The sequence below is a fragment of the Larimichthys crocea genome, chromosome XV (assembly GCF_000972845.2).
Source record: "Larimichthys crocea isolate SSNF chromosome XV, L_crocea_2.0, whole genome shotgun sequence".
Lineage (NCBI taxonomy): Eukaryota > Metazoa > Chordata > Actinopteri > Sciaenidae > Larimichthys > Larimichthys crocea.
In genome coordinates, this window is record NC_040025.1 from 15,257,837 (window position 1) to 15,274,886 (window position 17,050).

At 42.4% G+C, this 17,050-nt stretch overlaps 1 protein-coding gene across 11 annotated transcripts in view; it reads left to right on the forward strand.

Annotated features, from left to right (window-relative positions):
* nav1a (neuron navigator 1a) overlaps nucleotides 1-17,050 on the forward strand; it is a 109,169-nt gene that overhangs the window by 83,260 nt on the left and 8,859 nt on the right. For 7 of the 11 annotated variants that reach the window (XM_027288496.1, XM_027288495.1, XM_027288498.1 and 4 more), the window contains 11 exons: nucleotides 3,151-3,289; nucleotides 6,599-6,902; nucleotides 10,573-11,386; nucleotides 11,516-12,025; nucleotides 13,046-13,087; nucleotides 13,545-13,693; nucleotides 13,797-13,976; nucleotides 14,070-14,149; nucleotides 14,367-14,390; nucleotides 14,603-14,680; nucleotides 16,060-16,143. In XM_027288496.1, coding sequence (XP_027144297.1) covers nucleotides 3,151-3,289; nucleotides 6,599-6,902; nucleotides 10,573-11,386; nucleotides 11,516-12,025; nucleotides 13,046-13,087; nucleotides 13,545-13,693; nucleotides 13,797-13,976; nucleotides 14,070-14,149; nucleotides 14,367-14,390; nucleotides 14,603-14,680; nucleotides 16,060-16,143 — 2,404 coding nt within the window. The remainder of the gene's footprint in view (nucleotides 1-3,150; nucleotides 3,290-6,598; nucleotides 6,903-10,572; nucleotides 11,387-11,515; nucleotides 12,026-13,045; nucleotides 13,088-13,544; nucleotides 13,694-13,796; nucleotides 13,977-14,069; nucleotides 14,150-14,366; nucleotides 14,391-14,602; nucleotides 14,681-16,059; nucleotides 16,144-17,050) is intronic. The other 4 variants (XM_027288500.1, XM_027288501.1, XM_027288499.1 and 1 more) reach the window with 3 other exon arrangements.

A 17,050-nucleotide genomic window follows, 5' to 3' on the forward strand; every position in this document is an offset into this window, starting at 1 on the left:
AAAATATTTAATTAACCCATTTAGCCGGTGCTATCTGTGATGTTTGACCCTCTGACCTCTCTCTCTCCTCTGCAACTTTCTCTTTTTCATATCAGTCGGCTGTGTGGCACCAAATCGAGCAGAGACAGTTTGTTCTGTTCCCTATCAGGTCTGAATTATTCAGTAGAGAAAACATTAACATTCACAAAAGCCAGAGCGGACACTCAGACAGCTGTGAAGCGAACAACAGGATATGAAGAGAAAGGTGTTGTTAATGGTGAAACACAGCTGTGTCTCCTGAGAGGAAGTTTATCTATGACGAATGATGAATGACACATGCACTAGTATTGTATACAAACAGATCCACTCTGGATGACTTCAAAGTTTATTACTTCCTCTGTGAGTTTGAGGGTGAGGAAATCTTGTGTAAAACAGGAATCCAAGATCAGCTTTTATAGAAAAATAACATCCTTCTTAGAAAGTTGTTAAATCTCTAATTGACTCTTTAAACGGCATACTTTGTCATAAAATGAATTGTGAAACCATCGGCCAGTTGATAAGATAATTCCACATGTTTTAGTTGCAGAGATTGACTGTCGGTTTTTAAACAATTTTTATGGGCTCAGTAAGGCGGCAGTAGCTCATTCTGTAGGGACTTTGCATGGGACCCGGGACTTTGCTGAAACTTGAGGGTGGATGGTTCAAGTCCAGCAAGTCCAGTACCAAAGTATTGAGGGTGGACTGGTAGCTGGAGAGTTGCAAGTTCACCTACTGTGGTGCTATGTGACTATGTGATTGTTTTTTTGGGCCTATATATGTATAAACTTCTTAAAAAAGAATTTCCTCACGAGGGATCAATAAAGTTTATATTTTATTCTTCTTCTATTCTAATTTCAACTTTAAATAATATTCATCTGAAATAAAAAAATTGTAAATTAATGGTCAAATGTTTAAGATTTAGGAGCATTTATAGAACGAATAAGCCACCATATATATATAGAATATATTTTCATTAGTGTATAATCATCAGATTTTTTTTGTGTTTGGGGCAGCATGACAGCCACTTTAGATTGCTCTTTTTTTGTGTCTATATATCCACAAGCTAGACAGGGAGGGCTTTCAGTTCGCCCCTCTCCCCTTGATCCCCACCATCAAGTCCCCCAGGGTACAGTGTGACCTAAACAAGCACCCAAGTGGAAGGCCCACAACGCTTTCTCCCCCTCCAACGTCCCCTGTGACACAATATACATGACCTCATTAGGCAAGTCCCACCCTCTCAACTTGTTTTACAGTATACTACGATATCAGTCTGACCTCCTGACCCTAATAAGAGGAAAAACCCCAACCCCCTAACTTCCTAAACATGACCTACATACCAAAACACACCTCTCAGATGTGCCTTTTTTTTCCCCACTCTTACTCATTCCAGATGACAGATTTTTTCCAATTATCTTTTGAGGTTTATACATCTTGATTGTCCATATATTTATCGATGTTGTATTAATCTTTTATTAGACAGAGAATGGTCAGACTTTATTCGTTTGGGAAAAATTCAAACTAAATTTTGCCATTCAGCAATCAGTCATTTGAGAAATTGATTGTTAAAGATCCAAAAGGTAGTGTATTGATACCCTTGAGAAAGGTGTTTTACAGTTGACCAATTTTCAGACTGAATTAGAGGGATGACTTCCACCCCAACTTGTTTGTGACAGGATTTTGATAATAATTGCTCTTGGGGAAAAGGAAAACAGCTAAGCAGATGTGTGCCAAGCGGACAGACTTCACAATCCTGGCACAGATTTCCCCTCCTGCATACACTCGTGGGCGCTTGCATCACTGTATATGTTCTTCAGTGCTATTTTTGTGTGTGTGTGTGGGTTGAGATGATGTCGAGAGCGCTCCAAATTTCCATTTGCAGTCTGAAAGTTAGGCATATAGAGCAGGCAGCATTAAATGAGGTCTGTGTCTAATGAATATTTAATCAAAAGACAAACGGGAAAACATGGAGCCAAGTAAGACAACCGCTGATGTAACTGAGCTGAGCTTTGATAGTTCATGCAGTATATAACCTCGAGACGAGATATCCTGTTGACTGTCACAGATTGCTTTGTTTTTGGCAGATATTCTTGGGTATGAGAGCATGTGGTGATATGTGATACTTGATCGATCTTTGCAGGGGAACAGAATTAGCTTCTGTATGCCCTTGGAGTTGGAAATGATTCAGTGTCTTGATCAAGGACACTTTCACAAAGACTTAATTGCACTGGGACTTACTGTAAAAGGAGACTGTACTCAAACACCTAGCCAAAATTTGTGCACCAAAAATAGGAGCACACCTCTACAATATTTCTGGATTTAACCTAGTTACTACAGGACAATAACTGCACAACTTCAACAAGGAAGAGCTGTTTTAAGGCTGTTGAGACATCTTTGCTCATAGATGATAGCAAATTTGTTTTGAAGGGCTTTTTCTCTGACATTTTCCTCCTCGTTTTATCCTTTAAGAGTGCTTCCCAACTTATTTGTATATGTACACAGCCCTATCGAATAGTTGAAGGAACATTTTATTGAAAATTCAGTGAAATTCAATGTTGTTAAACAGCATTATGAAGAGTATAAGTGGGTAGTATATAACTGTTAATGTTTAGGATGGTTTGTACTACTGGTGGTTGATAGAAGATGTTTTAACCATTTATCCTTTTTTCAATTTTAGCTCACATTTTCAACGTTGTTATCAGTTATGTTTGTAGTAGATTTCCTTTTTAACCATTTATATAGATATTTCTGCTTTTAGCTCTCCATTTGTTAATATAGAACTGTTTCTTTTATTTGTTTAAGTAGCAAATGCAGCTCTTTATTTGTTAAGTTTAGCTATTTCTTTAAGCTTCATTGGATAGAGACAGCTGAAGAGTGACAGGAAGGTGGGGAGAGAGACGGGGAATGACAAGCAGCAAAAAGCTGCTGGTTGGATTTGAACCCTGGGCCATTGCGGCAAGGACTGAGCCTTCATACAATTTTAATTAGTGAAATAGATTTTTTATTAGTTAAGCTACTCCACAATATTTCCATGTACCCCCTGAAAACTGCAGACACACCCTGGGGGTTGCATGTACACCTACTTCAATATCTGAATATTGTCTGACACAACCTCTATGTCATTGTTTCTTGTAGTTGGGATGAGAGCAGCTCCATCAGCAGCGGTCTGAGTGACGGCTCAGACAACCTCAGCTCTGAAGAGTTCAACACGAGTCCCACTCTCAACTCCCTTCCTACCACTCCCATTGGCTCCCGCAGAAACTCAGCCATAGTGGTAAGTAACGCACAGATAAGCACACACACACTGGTGCTGGTTAGAGTAGTATTGATCAAGCTGTTAATCCAGTGAGGTATTGATGAGGTGCTGAATGATGTGTCATTCACACAACAGGCAGCAGGACACTGGCATCAGAGACAAAGCCTGATTAAGTATTCAGTGCGCACACATAATATTTATCACATCTGCCGCAGAGCACAAACTGCATGCTGGATAGCTGCATTGTTCCACGTGGCTGCCTTTTGGTCCTTTGTGGGGTTTTTAGAGCTGTGTGAAGAGCTAATCAGGCTGATTTTGGAGGTTTCAGAGAGAAATGTCTGAAAATGATCAACTAGTGTAACCGCAGGCATAGTTGTGACTCATTGATATACACTAATCTACCAAAACCAAGCACAAATCGTATTATTCCAAAAATCTAATGTATTCCAGGATGAGAATTACACCAGCTCAGGCTCAGATGGAGTCAGTCGTCTTTTTTTCTAACCTGCATTTTACCTCGCTGATTCTGCCTTTAGTTCTGGCCCAGCTTAGTTGTATAATTAGTATGATTGCCATGAGTGATTATGTTTGTTCTGCACGGTATTGAAGTGCACTCATATACAGTATCTATGCTGTAGTCTTAAAAATGTGCTGTGGGGATGGGAGGATTTGGGAGTCGTGACCTCGGTGCTTCTAAAATTCTGTCTGCAGCTCTGCTTGACGTTCCATAAGAAATCCATCTGTAGCTGTGTGGGTTTCAGACAGTGTGTGTATGTGTGTGTTTTCCCAGAGTGTCTGATGTAGGTCACACCTCTGCAATGTGGTTTATGTGACTGATGTAGCAGGATTTAAGAGACAGAGGGAGTTAGAGGGAAAGAGAGAGGAAGAAAAGGAATCAGTGTAACCATAGCAACCAAAGCACAGGGATGCTGAGCGTGCGGGTCTTTGTCTTCTTTTTCCCCATATACTGTCCTTCAGGTCTAGAACGTGGCCATCTGCACAGACATCACATACACACACACAAACACACACACAAACACACACACACACACCCACACCCACGGCCATCTGCAGTCCTGCATCCGGGCCAGTGAGCTGCAAGAACCTCCCTCCACGCCTAGTTGCAGGAGTCATAGCAACCATTACCCCTGCCCCCCCCCATGGCATCATTGCTATGGCAACCAACCATCACATCATCATGCACCCCTCATTGCCTAATATACATGGCGCCTTGTTCTCTTGCCATTCTCAGCTGATGTGTTTCTTTATCGGTTTCTCTTTGTGCCATGAAGCCATTTCTTTGTCTCAGTTCTCTCCTCTGCATCACTCCTGTCAATTTGAATTTCCTCAAAGGCAACCCTGACTTTACATCGATTCCTCATCCCACCCACATATTTTATAACACATTCAACAGAGATATGAGGGTTATGGAGAAAGGTGGGCTAAAAGAAGATATGGTTGAGAGAGAATGTGTGCGTCTGCTTATCTGTCTCTATGTTTGTGTTGTAGTCCATGTTTTGCGACAGCTATCTGGACAGATGTGTATCCCACCAGCCCTGTTTTAATAATCAGGGAATCCGTGTGAGGAAATGACAATGTTTTATCAACAAGGTCTGGTCAAACAGGACACACACACATGCGCACACACCCACACCCACGCATACCACCTCCTCATGTGATGTGAACCTGCCCATGGGGTCTATTGGTTTTAATAAAAAAGGAATTCAGCATATGAGTCCTCATGAGAACTGTTGGGTGCAATGTCCTGAACTGGCACAAACACACACACACACACACACACACACACACACACACACAAACACACATCTTCACAGTAAAACATTGTGTAACTGTTGGCCCCTTACAGGGGGGAAAAATAATCTGACTCTGTGAAAACTAGTCATATTCATCCTCATGTAGACGCACACGAAGAAGACATTAACTCACTGATGACCTCACATTTCCTTTGGTTTAACATTTGACTTTCTTCTTTATTGAATTATGTTTTTGTTGTCTGTTTTCTGTGAGAGAGCATGTGAGTCTCTGTGACTGATCTAATATTTTTGTATTAGTGTGCTTTATTTGTGTACTAATGTGTGTGTTTGTTGGGGCATTTTCTTCCCCTGCTGTCTCTTTTTGAAGTGTTCAAACAGAGCATGCAAATGGATTTAGACTGGGGAGATGAGACATGAGTGAGTGTGTGTTTGGGGTTGACTGGGTTAGACATGTTTTTCTGCTCCAAAGGCATTAAGATGAGACAGAGTCTAAGACTCAGAGTCCACTCACTTCATCAATGTTTTTTTTTTTTCAATCTGTGACCAATGATGAATATTTAAGGACTGATCTCGAGGGTTACACAACGTTTTTGTATAAATGATTTGATGAGTTGTTCCTTTGGCACATTCAGTGTCCCAGGCTAACTATGTAGCATGGACTGTATTAAGGGATGTCAGGAAATAAATCATCCAAAGTGAAACAAGAGTTTCAAGTAAAATAAAGTTGTAGTTAGGGTGGAGTCTAGAGGATTACATAAATGGAGTACAGCTCTGAAAGCTGCACTCAGGTTGGATCTAATTGTACTTTATTATAATCTTAGCAGTGGCACACAAAAAGACATCACTTTGCCTTGTTGTATTTTATGTACTCTAGTTATAATGTTAAAATTGTGTCTGGTCCACACCTCATCTGCTTACCAACCTTTTCCACAGCTTTCAGCCATATCACATATCTTCATCAGAGGATGGAGTTTGTTTAGTTCTCACTGAGGTGGATTTGCTGACACACCTAATAGCTGTCAGGATTTCATCCATAACGCTTACAACAAATCTAGATTAAGTCTAACGTATCTAACCTGTCAATCAAGTTTTAAAAAAACATGGCAACAGTAGTCATTTGTTTATCCTCTGAAACCTCAGTGGGACAGGTGCTGGGTATAAAGATCCATGTAAACCTTTAGTCTTACTGAGTTTTGATTAAAATACTGCTAATAAGAGAGCTCTGGTTCCAGTATGTGGGAGTCTTTCCATTTCACTAACTTCACAATAAAAGCCATATGCAGTTTTTATGTGAGATCAGAAAATCTTGGTTCCTCTTTCATTCTTTTCCAGTCCATTGTGACCATGATCAAGCTTGTGCTCAGATTTGTTTCTGCTTTTTAGGCTGTCAAAACCTACTTGGGTGGGAAGCCATGAATTAAGAAAGACAAGAAAAAGCATGCTATAAAGCAAACAACCTAGAAGATACATGCAAATAATTATTGGCTCCATGTTTAATAATTCAGATCTCACACACTCACTTAAGCATGTGTGTTTTTTTTTCTCTTTCTAGATGCGTACGGATGCAGAGAAGAGATCGCTGGTGGAGAGTGGTCTGTCCTGGGATAGTGACGATAGCAAACCCAGCCGCAAGAGCCAGGGCAGCGGCGTCTACGATACAGGAAGTCTCAAGTCCGAATCAGCCAATAAATGGAAAAAGACACGGACGCAGGGGGAGGGGCTGGAAGGAGGGAAAGGCGAACTGAAGAAACCTCAGACCCTGGGTCAGGGACATATGTTGAAGAAAATAAGAAACCCACCTGTCGGAGTCACCTCTCCAATCACACACACCTCTCAGAGTGGGCTGAAAGTGGCAGGTGAGTGGAAAGACTTATACGGACACAGTGAGGTGTAATAAATATAGCTACACTTGAAATAGTTACATAACCTGAGGAGACTGACACATTTCTGTGGCTGTCTTTTAATATTCCCTTCTTTCTGGCAGTCTCACACCCACACACAGTCATAGACACACTCTCTGTCTTTGTCCCACACATTCACCCACAGCTGCAGCCCACCCTCTGGGGCTTTAGAAAGCGGTGCCATGTATCAAACGCCCATCACCACCCACTCCCTTCCTGCCAGCCAACCACACATGCACACAGACACATGCACACACACATACACACACTGACCAACAGTGTTTTTTTTCTTCCTATTGGTCCACCCTTTCTATCCAAGCTTTATTTTTGTGCCGGACAGAGACAATTTATAGCACTTAAATAAAGGCCTTGTACCAGAAACAACTGGACCAGAGACAGTGTGTGTTTGTTTGTAATAGTGTGTGTGTGTGTGTGTGTGTGAGTGAGTGAGTGTGAGTGCAGACTCATCTGAAATTTTGCCAGTCTTACAGAGTGTCACCCATCGCACTTAACACGCACACACACCCTCACACACAAAGAGCACAATAGTGGGGATTGTGCAGTTGCCTTTTAAGCACACCATCTGTGTGCTGTTTATGTAAGCACACACACACACACACCAAAACAACAGGATATTAGTTGATGTGTTGTGTGCCAGTCTAGATAGGCCGTGTCTGTGTAAACAGTCCACTTTCTGTGGGACTGTCCTGTGTTTGCCAGCAGCTGAAATGACAGATACACCAAACAAGTGTGTTGAATGAGCCTGTGATGTGCATGCCAGGCTGTTGTTGTTATTTATGTGAACGGTATGAATCTGCCATCAAGGCAAGTCAATATGGCACAGAGTATGAGACAGGAAAGGGTGCTTGCAGCTTATCAGTGTGGAGGCGCTCATGGATTTAACCAAATGAGGAGCAAGCATTCTTAGATAGTTGCAGATGTCACTGTTGCTTGTGCTTGAGATCAGTTCATCACTGAGGTTTGGCAGGATTGTGTGTTTGTGTCTGCGTGTTTGTGGCATTGTGGGAGACAGAGAGTGTGAGATCCTTGAAGGAGCAGAAATAAATAAGCACTTTCATACTGTATACTGATTCTATAGTTTGTACTGTAGTATGCATTGTAGTGTGTGCTACATGGTATACTTTCTTTGCTGTTAGTGCATAGGATTGGTTGATCATATTTAGAGCTTAATCGGTTATTTTTATAGCTGATTGTTCACAATATAAAACGTAAGAAAACAACAAAAACTCCCACCACAGGAGCACAATGTGACATTGTTTGGTCTGAACAACCAAAGATTTTCAGTTTACAATTAAATAAAAGTGAGAAGAGCAGCACAGTCTCACATCTGAAAAGCTGGAGCCAATGCATATTTGGTATGTTCCCTTGATAAATGACTTAAACGATTACACGTTCATGAAAAAATGCCCAATTTGACCAATGTTTTGTCCTATTATGATTAATGATTGTTTCAGCACTCATTTTATTGTTTTGTTCTAACAAAAAATGATTAAATAACAGTTAACACCGCACAGTCTTCATTCCAAACGCTTTCACACTTTATTCCTCTCTAAGCGAGGGCCTGATGTTAGTTGTATTTGGCTCAGAGTGTAAAGCCATGGGCAATTAAAATAGAATAAACTAGATTTGACTACTGGTAATTAAATGAACAAGAAGAAATTAATATGTTTTTCCAAAGAATGAACACTTTATTTGGTGTGTTTTCTTAGATGTTGGTCTTGGAACAAATGTCCTCAGTTTGTTTTAATATTTTCCAGCTGTGAGCGTCACCTCTATTTCTTTTGCATTATGGGACACTAGTCCCATAACAGCAGAGTCAAACATCAAACTGATTTAGAAAGCCTCATGATTTTGTCACTTTTTTGGTGCGAATGCACTGCAGACATGCTAGAGTTCATATGTAGTTTTTAAGTAGGACATAGGGCAGGTGTGTCCATAATTCTGTCAGCACTGAACAAATGTTGACCGGTCATGTCTGTCCTCTGTGTCTCGTGCACTCACAGACACACACCTGCAGATACATTCAGCCAGCAAATCTTTACAAAACCTCACATGTACACACAAATAAACACTGATACTGTATTTTAACAGCCACAAGTAAAAGCACACACACACACAATGATGGTGGATGGGAGACAACGTCAGCAGAATCATGGAGTCTAGAAATGAGGCGGCTTGTCTGGCCGGGGAAACCGCTGGGAGTGATAAACAGGAATATGTGTATAGTGTCTGTCGATACATCATTCCAAACTGTCCTCCTCTTCCCGCTGCTCCCCCTTCTACCACAGTGGCCTTAAGCAGAAAAAGACTTGGGGAAGGAGAATATAAATGAGCCAACATTCAGAGATGGCAGTGTTAGAAATTTTACAGCTTGCAGGACTTCTCTGTCTGCCTGTGTGTTCAGATCTCCATCTCTTCAGACATCTTGCTTAGAGACATGTTGTGGTTCATGGTCTCTCCCACGCTGCTGTGTCAAGCTGTGAGCTCCACTGTCTCCACAGCCGGTCTCAATAAATCAGGCTTCATTTAGGTTAAAATTAATACGTACGCCTAGATTCTGTCAGTGTGTGTGTTTGTGTGTGTGTGTGTTTGCTTCTCACTGCCAACAGTGTGTGTTTGCAGATTAAAATGTTCTTGGAACGCACAACATTGCGGTTATACGATGGAGTGAGTTTATGACTTGACGTGTAAACCCAATTTTCACATTTAGAAAAGGACTCCAAGCGTAATGTGTTGTCAGTGTCACATTCCTACGAGATCCAATCACTGAGAATCGAGTGTGTGTGGTATATATGTCTGACTCCATATGTGTCTATGTGTCTTTTGCGGGCTTATAAATACCCTTAAGTGACTCCAGATGTCCCAAGGCAGCACGCCGGTGGGTCGGATTCAACAGCAGTTCTTTGACTCTGTTAATGCCTTGTATATAAACCTCCTGTAACAACTCCCATTAGATACAAATTAAAGAGTGTGGCTCGCACTTGTGTGGGTGGTGCATATAGTGCACGTGTCTAATAGACTGTTTTTTCTCATAATAACTTCCAAACAAGTCCAATTAATTTGCAAACTGGGAAATGTACAGACGGGGACAAAATCACATCATTTTCCTTCAACCACTGTTCCGCTAAGTTATCTCTCACTCTGCCTTCTTTCCACAAAGACGCTTCAAGAGTGGAGAAACTCAGTTAGGGCTGGTGTTTCATGCAGTTTTGTACCGCAGACACGCTTTGTGAATCTGAACACCAGTTTTCCACAGCCACAGTGCACATGTTAATCTCAGCACTCTGCAGCTGTGACACGCAGACGTGCACTTACTGGAAAGCCAGAGAAGTCAGTTTTAGTGCATTAGGACGGAAAAGAGGAGTAACTGTGTGATAACAGTGTGTCTGAGGGTAAGGCTGACTGAGAGTCTGGTCTACACACTGTCTGTCTGCTCAGACAGGGATTTGTGTTTATCAGCGAACAGTCAGACCATGTAGGTGTCCAGATAAGATATCATGTCCTAATATGGTGTGATCAGTCACTCACCACTAGACAATGTTCAGGCTTTAAACTGTTCAGGCTACTCATCAGTGATTTTTTTTCTTCCCCTACCTCTACCTAGGCACAGTAAAGTCAGACGGGAAGCCGATGGATAAGTCTCGGTTAGCAGTGAAGACCTCTGGCCTTCAGCGCTCCTCTTCTGATGCCGGTAAAGACCACAGAAACGGCACCAGTGCTGGTGAGCAACGGAAACCTCCGTCTGGCCTGGTCAGGCCCTCAACTGGCGGAAACTTCGGCTTCAAGAAGCCCACCACAGTTACCAGTAATGGCACAAACAACGCCAGCACAGGTGGCAGCGGCATACCCTGCGGCTCTGCAACTGTTGGGAAGATTCCCAAAACATCGGGTATTCCTGTCAAACCAGGAGCTGGTGGTGGTGGTGGAGGTCGTAAGACAAGTCTAGATGTTTCGAATAGCGACCAGAGTGGTTTTCTATCTGCCAATGCCAGGACGTCTCTCCAGTACCGCTCTCTGCCTCGCCCTGCAAAGACGAGCACACTGACTCTAACCCGGCCGAGCTCAGCTCGCCCAGTGAGCACTACCATGGACACAGGCTCAGGGCTCATGAAACCTTCCACCACAGCGCCCCAGGGCTCGAGGCTCAAAGAGCCCGCCTCAGGGCTTGGGTCTGGAACTGGGCTGAGTAAGGCAGGGAGTCGTGGGATCCCGAGTCCCAGCCCTGTCAATCAGACAGACAGAGAGAAAGAGAAGGAGAGGGCCAAAGCTAAAGCTGTAGTATCTGACTCTGAGTGTGGAGGTGGGTCTCTGAAGGGCAGTCCTGTTCAGACCCCCTCAGAAAACGGAGGGAAGCTGCAAGGGCTGAGACCTCCCAGCTGTGGCAAGGTCATGGATCTGCCCTCGCCTAGCACACACAGGTAACCGAGTTTATATACGAAACACACATGGGGCAATTTGACTGTATGTTTTTCAACACATACACTTTCACATAGTAAATAGGAATATGTATTTGCTTCACCATCGTCTGTCTTTCTGTCTGTCTTTAGGTTATCTGGGGTGCGCAGCTTGGCAAAACCTCCATCCATGGCCCAGCTTGATAAGCTGAACTCCAACAGCCTAGAGGTGGGAGTTCATGACTCTCTGCCACCTAAGATCCCTCCCTACTCTAAGCTCCAGGACCTGGCCAGCTCAGGAGTCAGCTCCACCGGCCCCTGCCTGACCCCCAGCCCTGCCCCAGTACTCAATGTGAACTCTTCGGCTTGCTTCTCAAGCTCGGGGACTGGGTTGGGACCCAGACAGGTCTCATCACTCGGGGTTGAGGGTAGTGGAGGAAACACCTCTCCTCTGATCTACCCCCGTCTGTCTGGGTTGCATCGCAGCATGGAGTCACTACAACTGCAGATGAGTCTGGCCCCAGAGCCCCAGGAGAGAGAGCGGGAGAATTTGGAGAGAGGCTACACCACCATCGAAACACGAGATAAAGATAGACAAGAAGACAGAGGCCCTCCTGCCAGCTGGAGCTCTGGAAGTAGAGTGTCTTTGTCTCTCATAGAAAGGTGAGAGTCAATTCTGCTTAAAGATAATGTTTAATGATGCATATATTTTAAACCCAATCAGATCACCCTGACGTGCATGCAAAGCGTTCATGTTTCATAATACTGCTATGTAGCTCCACCTACTGGTCATCTGAGGAACGGCACCAACATTATTCATTGTTCAGCGCAGGTCTCTAATATTTTATCCACTTTGTTCTGCACTACAGTCCCTCCTTTTATTAAATGGGCAGATGAGAAGGTTGTTTGGTGGCATTCAATAACAAAATGCTGCTTTCACTGGAAAAGGTTTGAAGACATTTTCTGACAGCATTGGCATTTATGAGAAGAAGAGCGAGAAGAGAAAAAAAAACACTGATTCATACCTACAGAAATGAGAAAATAACAGCCTGCAAAAATGAAAAAAACGGATTGGTAAAGATGCTTTGATTCAAAATAACAAGAGTCATCTATCAGAATATACTAAACTAAACCTGTCTGGATATGACTGTGGTAACTTCTGCTCAATTTTTATTTTAGGACAAAATAAATATCCTGATGGGAGACGATGCCTTTTCTCCATCACCTTGTCATGATAGTCAAAAAACTGAAAAATATTAAAGATTTCATGTTTTTGCATTTTAAATACTAGATATTGTCCAAGTGATAGAATATGGTGTAATGATGAGGTTAAAACACATAAATATGCTTTTTATGAACTCATTATGAACTCAACATCCACATGCATGCAAGCCCACCCTCTCTCTCTCTCTTTCTCTCTCTCTCTTTCTCTCTCTCTCTCTCTCTCACACACACACACACACACACACACACACACACACACACAGACTGAGGGGTTTCTAGGCTATTATTATTATAGGCCTATTATCAGTATACCAGACCCAGTGACTGAAGTTGTAATTACTGGCTGACACCAGCTGTCTGCCAGTCTTACTGTGCTTCTTTGTGCCTGCTGCCTGTTCTTGAGAGTTTAATAACTCCCTGCATCAGTGGTTAAATAATGACATTGTTTAATCTCCACAGTTCTCAGAGAGACAGAAACACGCTGCCAAAGAAAGGTTTAAGGTGAGTGGACGTACACATACAGCTACACACATCTTATACACTAGGCTGTCAGGCACTGATTGGCCACAGTCCTTTAACTGCACACATACAGAGATCCCATTGATACAATCCTCAGTGAATGACAGTTTGTGTTAATCCTCATCATTCCTGTCAGCATGCCAAAAATCCTGTTCAGTCCTCTCAAAATTGTATCTCATTGTCTCATACTTCTGGCAACTTCTTGTTTGTCTTCCACTCATTGATTAAATATTGGTGCTGGGTAACGCTACCTATTATATCCCGCCTTATTTAGTGTTTATTGGCAGTATGTAACCATTATATAAATGTTTATAACACACTTATATGGACAGATTAATTAATTTAAAGAATAAAAACATTATAGACAGTTTGTTTATTTGTGTTTAGTACATTTAGCTTTTAACATTAACATCACTGGCTTTGGTTTCTGTGTGTGTAGTTTCAGTGGAGCCTCCCAGGTTGAGGAGGAAGGGAAGGAGAAAGGAGAGAGGAGACACTCTCATACTATTATGAGTATGACCGACTCGCTCACTCTTCCACTGCTGTCCTCACCCACCTCCCTGCCTCGCACCTCAAAGACAAGTATGGGTGAGTATATATGCATTGAGACACACTCCACTTGTGCTTCAGGGTATATACACGTTTATGCATTGGTTTAACTTGTCCCTCAATCCCTCTGGGTTCTTAATAGTACCCAGCCCTGTTGGTGGACCTCCGAGGATGACTCGATCCAACAGTATCCCAACACACGATCCCTCTCTGGAACTGTACGGAGCTTCTCCACTGGGCAGCACGCTGTCGCTGGCTGAACGCCCCCGCAGCATGGGAATGGTTCGCTCTGGATCCTTTAGGGACAAAGAGCCTGACGAGGGTGAGTCCACTGACTTATATAGATATCTGTCTTATAATTGTTGTGCAACTGTGTTTCTGACTGAGCTTCTCACTGGTTTCTTTGCCTTTGTAGTTCATGGGTCTGTACTCTCACTCGCATCCAATGCCTCATCAAGTTACTCTTCGGTGAGTGTGGGCGGCATGCAGACTCAGGTAGCTACAGCGCAGTATGCCGTATGATGTGTGTTTAGATGTGAGTGCATGGATGTTTGTGCATACAGTGATGCTTGATGTTTTACACTGTAAACAGTACACACTAGAGACAGGACTTTCTTCCTTTATCTGCCCAATCCTCTCCTCTCCTCTCCTCTCCATTCCTCTCCTCTCACCTCATCTAACATCTTGACTTTTATTCCCCCTGCTTTCAAAGGCTGAGGAAAGGATTCAGGGAGAGGTAAGTGTGTTCTTTCCTGCTCTTTCTTCTTCTCTGTCTCATCTCTGTCTTTTCATCCATCACTCTCATCCTGATTGTCTGTGGGAGAACACATCTGTCATTTATTTCATGAACAACATCCGCTCAACTCATCACTTGTGTAGTGTCAGTCATTGTCAGCTTTAGTAAACTTGTTTTTCTTATTATGTAACAAACCTGTTTTCCCCCCATAGCAAATCCGTAAGCTGAGGAGGGAGCTGGAATCATCCCAGGAGAAGGTGTCTAACCTGACGACACAGCTGACAGCAAACGTATGTAATGTTTGTTTGCAAACTTACCAATCATGTTCCTTGCAATAACCAATTTGTCATCCTAGACAACTAATTTCAAAAAAATGACAGAAACAACCACAAAAGAATAGTACATTAAACTTCCTTCAGATTGTGCTCGTGGAAAAGTGTATTGCTGCTGAAGTGAACAATGAATTGATCTTATCATTAGTGTATCTGAAGCGTTACGCCTCCATTGTTGTCTAAAACCTCTTATACTTATGCATCAGCTAGAGTGTTGCACTGGATGACATGTTCCTTAATTATGAACGCAGGTACTGTAGTTTATTTTGAGTCAGTCCCACATACACAGTCCAGCTGCCATAAATACAGACTATTGCACCAAAGCTGAAAATATCTATCCTATTATATTTACTGTTTACTTGTCATTGAGTAACATTTGCTGAGTTTCAGTACACAGCGGTTTTAGGAAAATATTTAGCCTTTTTTATTTTTATAAAAACAAATGACACTATTTATTTACACCTTCACCAGAACCAAATAGGCCTTGGTGTCTGTCCTGTAATTGGATTGGTTGACAATAACAAAGTAGTATCGCCAGCCAGTCCAGTCCTCTGTCTTCCCTCCTGCATGTCCTTAAAATCCAAGCTGTGGCATGTCAGTCATAGAGAGTTTCTGTGCGGCTTCAGCACATTTTTTATTCTTGTGAGACTTGAATAATGCTAACCTCTACTTTGCTCCGGCACACACACATAGGTGCCTTGCCCTTTTTACTGTACAAGGTTGTTTCTGTTCGACCACCCTGTCAGCGTTTCCATTTGTCCAAGTGCAGCAAGACAGCGCAGACATTATGCATGGTTTCATGCAGCACACATCAATCAAATGTGTGTGCGTGTCTGTGTGTGTGTGTTCATTCCCCTGAGATCTATTTTCATACTGTTTGACCTTAATATGCAAGGACAGTGAATAGGCAAAACATATGCACAGATCACAACATGATTATGCTCTGGATTAATGACTGGGCTGTTTCCATTATTTTTGCTGTATTAATATGTTCTATGGTGGAGAAGGGAAAGTAATTTTCCCATCCTGCTCGAGGGTAAAGTGTGTGGGTGTGAGAACATGATTAGGGAGGAGGTGAACTTTCCACAGGAGACACCCTGTTCAGCATTTCTGTGTTATTCAGCTTTTTTTTTACCACCCCAAATACGATGTATAAAGGGGCATTGGGTGTTGATTTCTAGTGGAATTAGTCTCCCAATATTTTATCTGTGTATAAATGATGATACTCTGTTGAACCAGAATATTTCAATCCTTCTGATTTCCAGCTATAGTCAATTGCTTAAATAAAAAAATGGGAAAAACATTAATTACTGTTTTTGTCTTTCATCCTCAAACAGGCAAATCTGGTGGCCGCCTTTGAGCAAAGTCTGGCACTGATGACAACTCGGCTGCAGAGTCTGTCAGTAAGCCACGAACAGAAGGTAACCGCACATTCCCACTTTCAAACACACACAAACCTGAATACCAGCTGCATCCCACCATTGTGCTCATCCTATGAGCAGTCAGCTAAGAGCAGGCAGCATTGTGCTAACATGGAGCGAGGCGACTTTGATCACAGCCTGCAGTGAGGAGCTGAATGTAGGTCAGAGGCCCAGGCTGCAGCCCCACAGGGTGACTTAGTGTGAGAAGAAAACAGAGGATAAATGAAAAAAAAAACTTTAGACTGAATGATAAGTGCAAACAGGCTGCACGTGCACTCACACCAAACATCACATTCTTGCATTCTTCAGCCTTTTTATCTGTTTTGGTGTGAATGAACTGATCAGTGCCCGAGGCAGTGTTCACTCTGTGTGTGTGTGTGTGTGTGTATATATATATATATATAAATGTGAGTTTCTCTTAGTGCTTCATGCCTTGATGCTCCCACCGAAAGGCCTGTCTAGACCGCTCCAGAAAAATTCTTTGTTGCTTGTGCCAGCGCACTGACCTGTGCAGCTCAGCCTGGAGCACAGGCTCTTTAACCTTGAGGAGATGGTCCGGGCGGCTCTATTTAGAGTGGAATGGGATCGACTTTAGCACAGAAAGAGGCTCTGTTGTTCTCGTCTCTTTGTCCTTTGAACTGTTAACATCGTGAGGAGGATCAAACCCACCAGGTGTATCAGCTCATTGTTTGGGCTTGAGTTGAAGTGTTTGACTAACGCATCAGACAATAAATCTCCACCACCAAAAACTATAGGAACATAGTTTAGATTTTATTTTAGATTTTAAGAAACATTTTTACCTATGGAAGACAATAAAGTAACCTCAACTTTACAAAATTCTAGTATATTCAAAAAAGCCTGAAAAAACTAAAACTAAAAATAGTTGAAAGTTGAAATAGATTGTAGT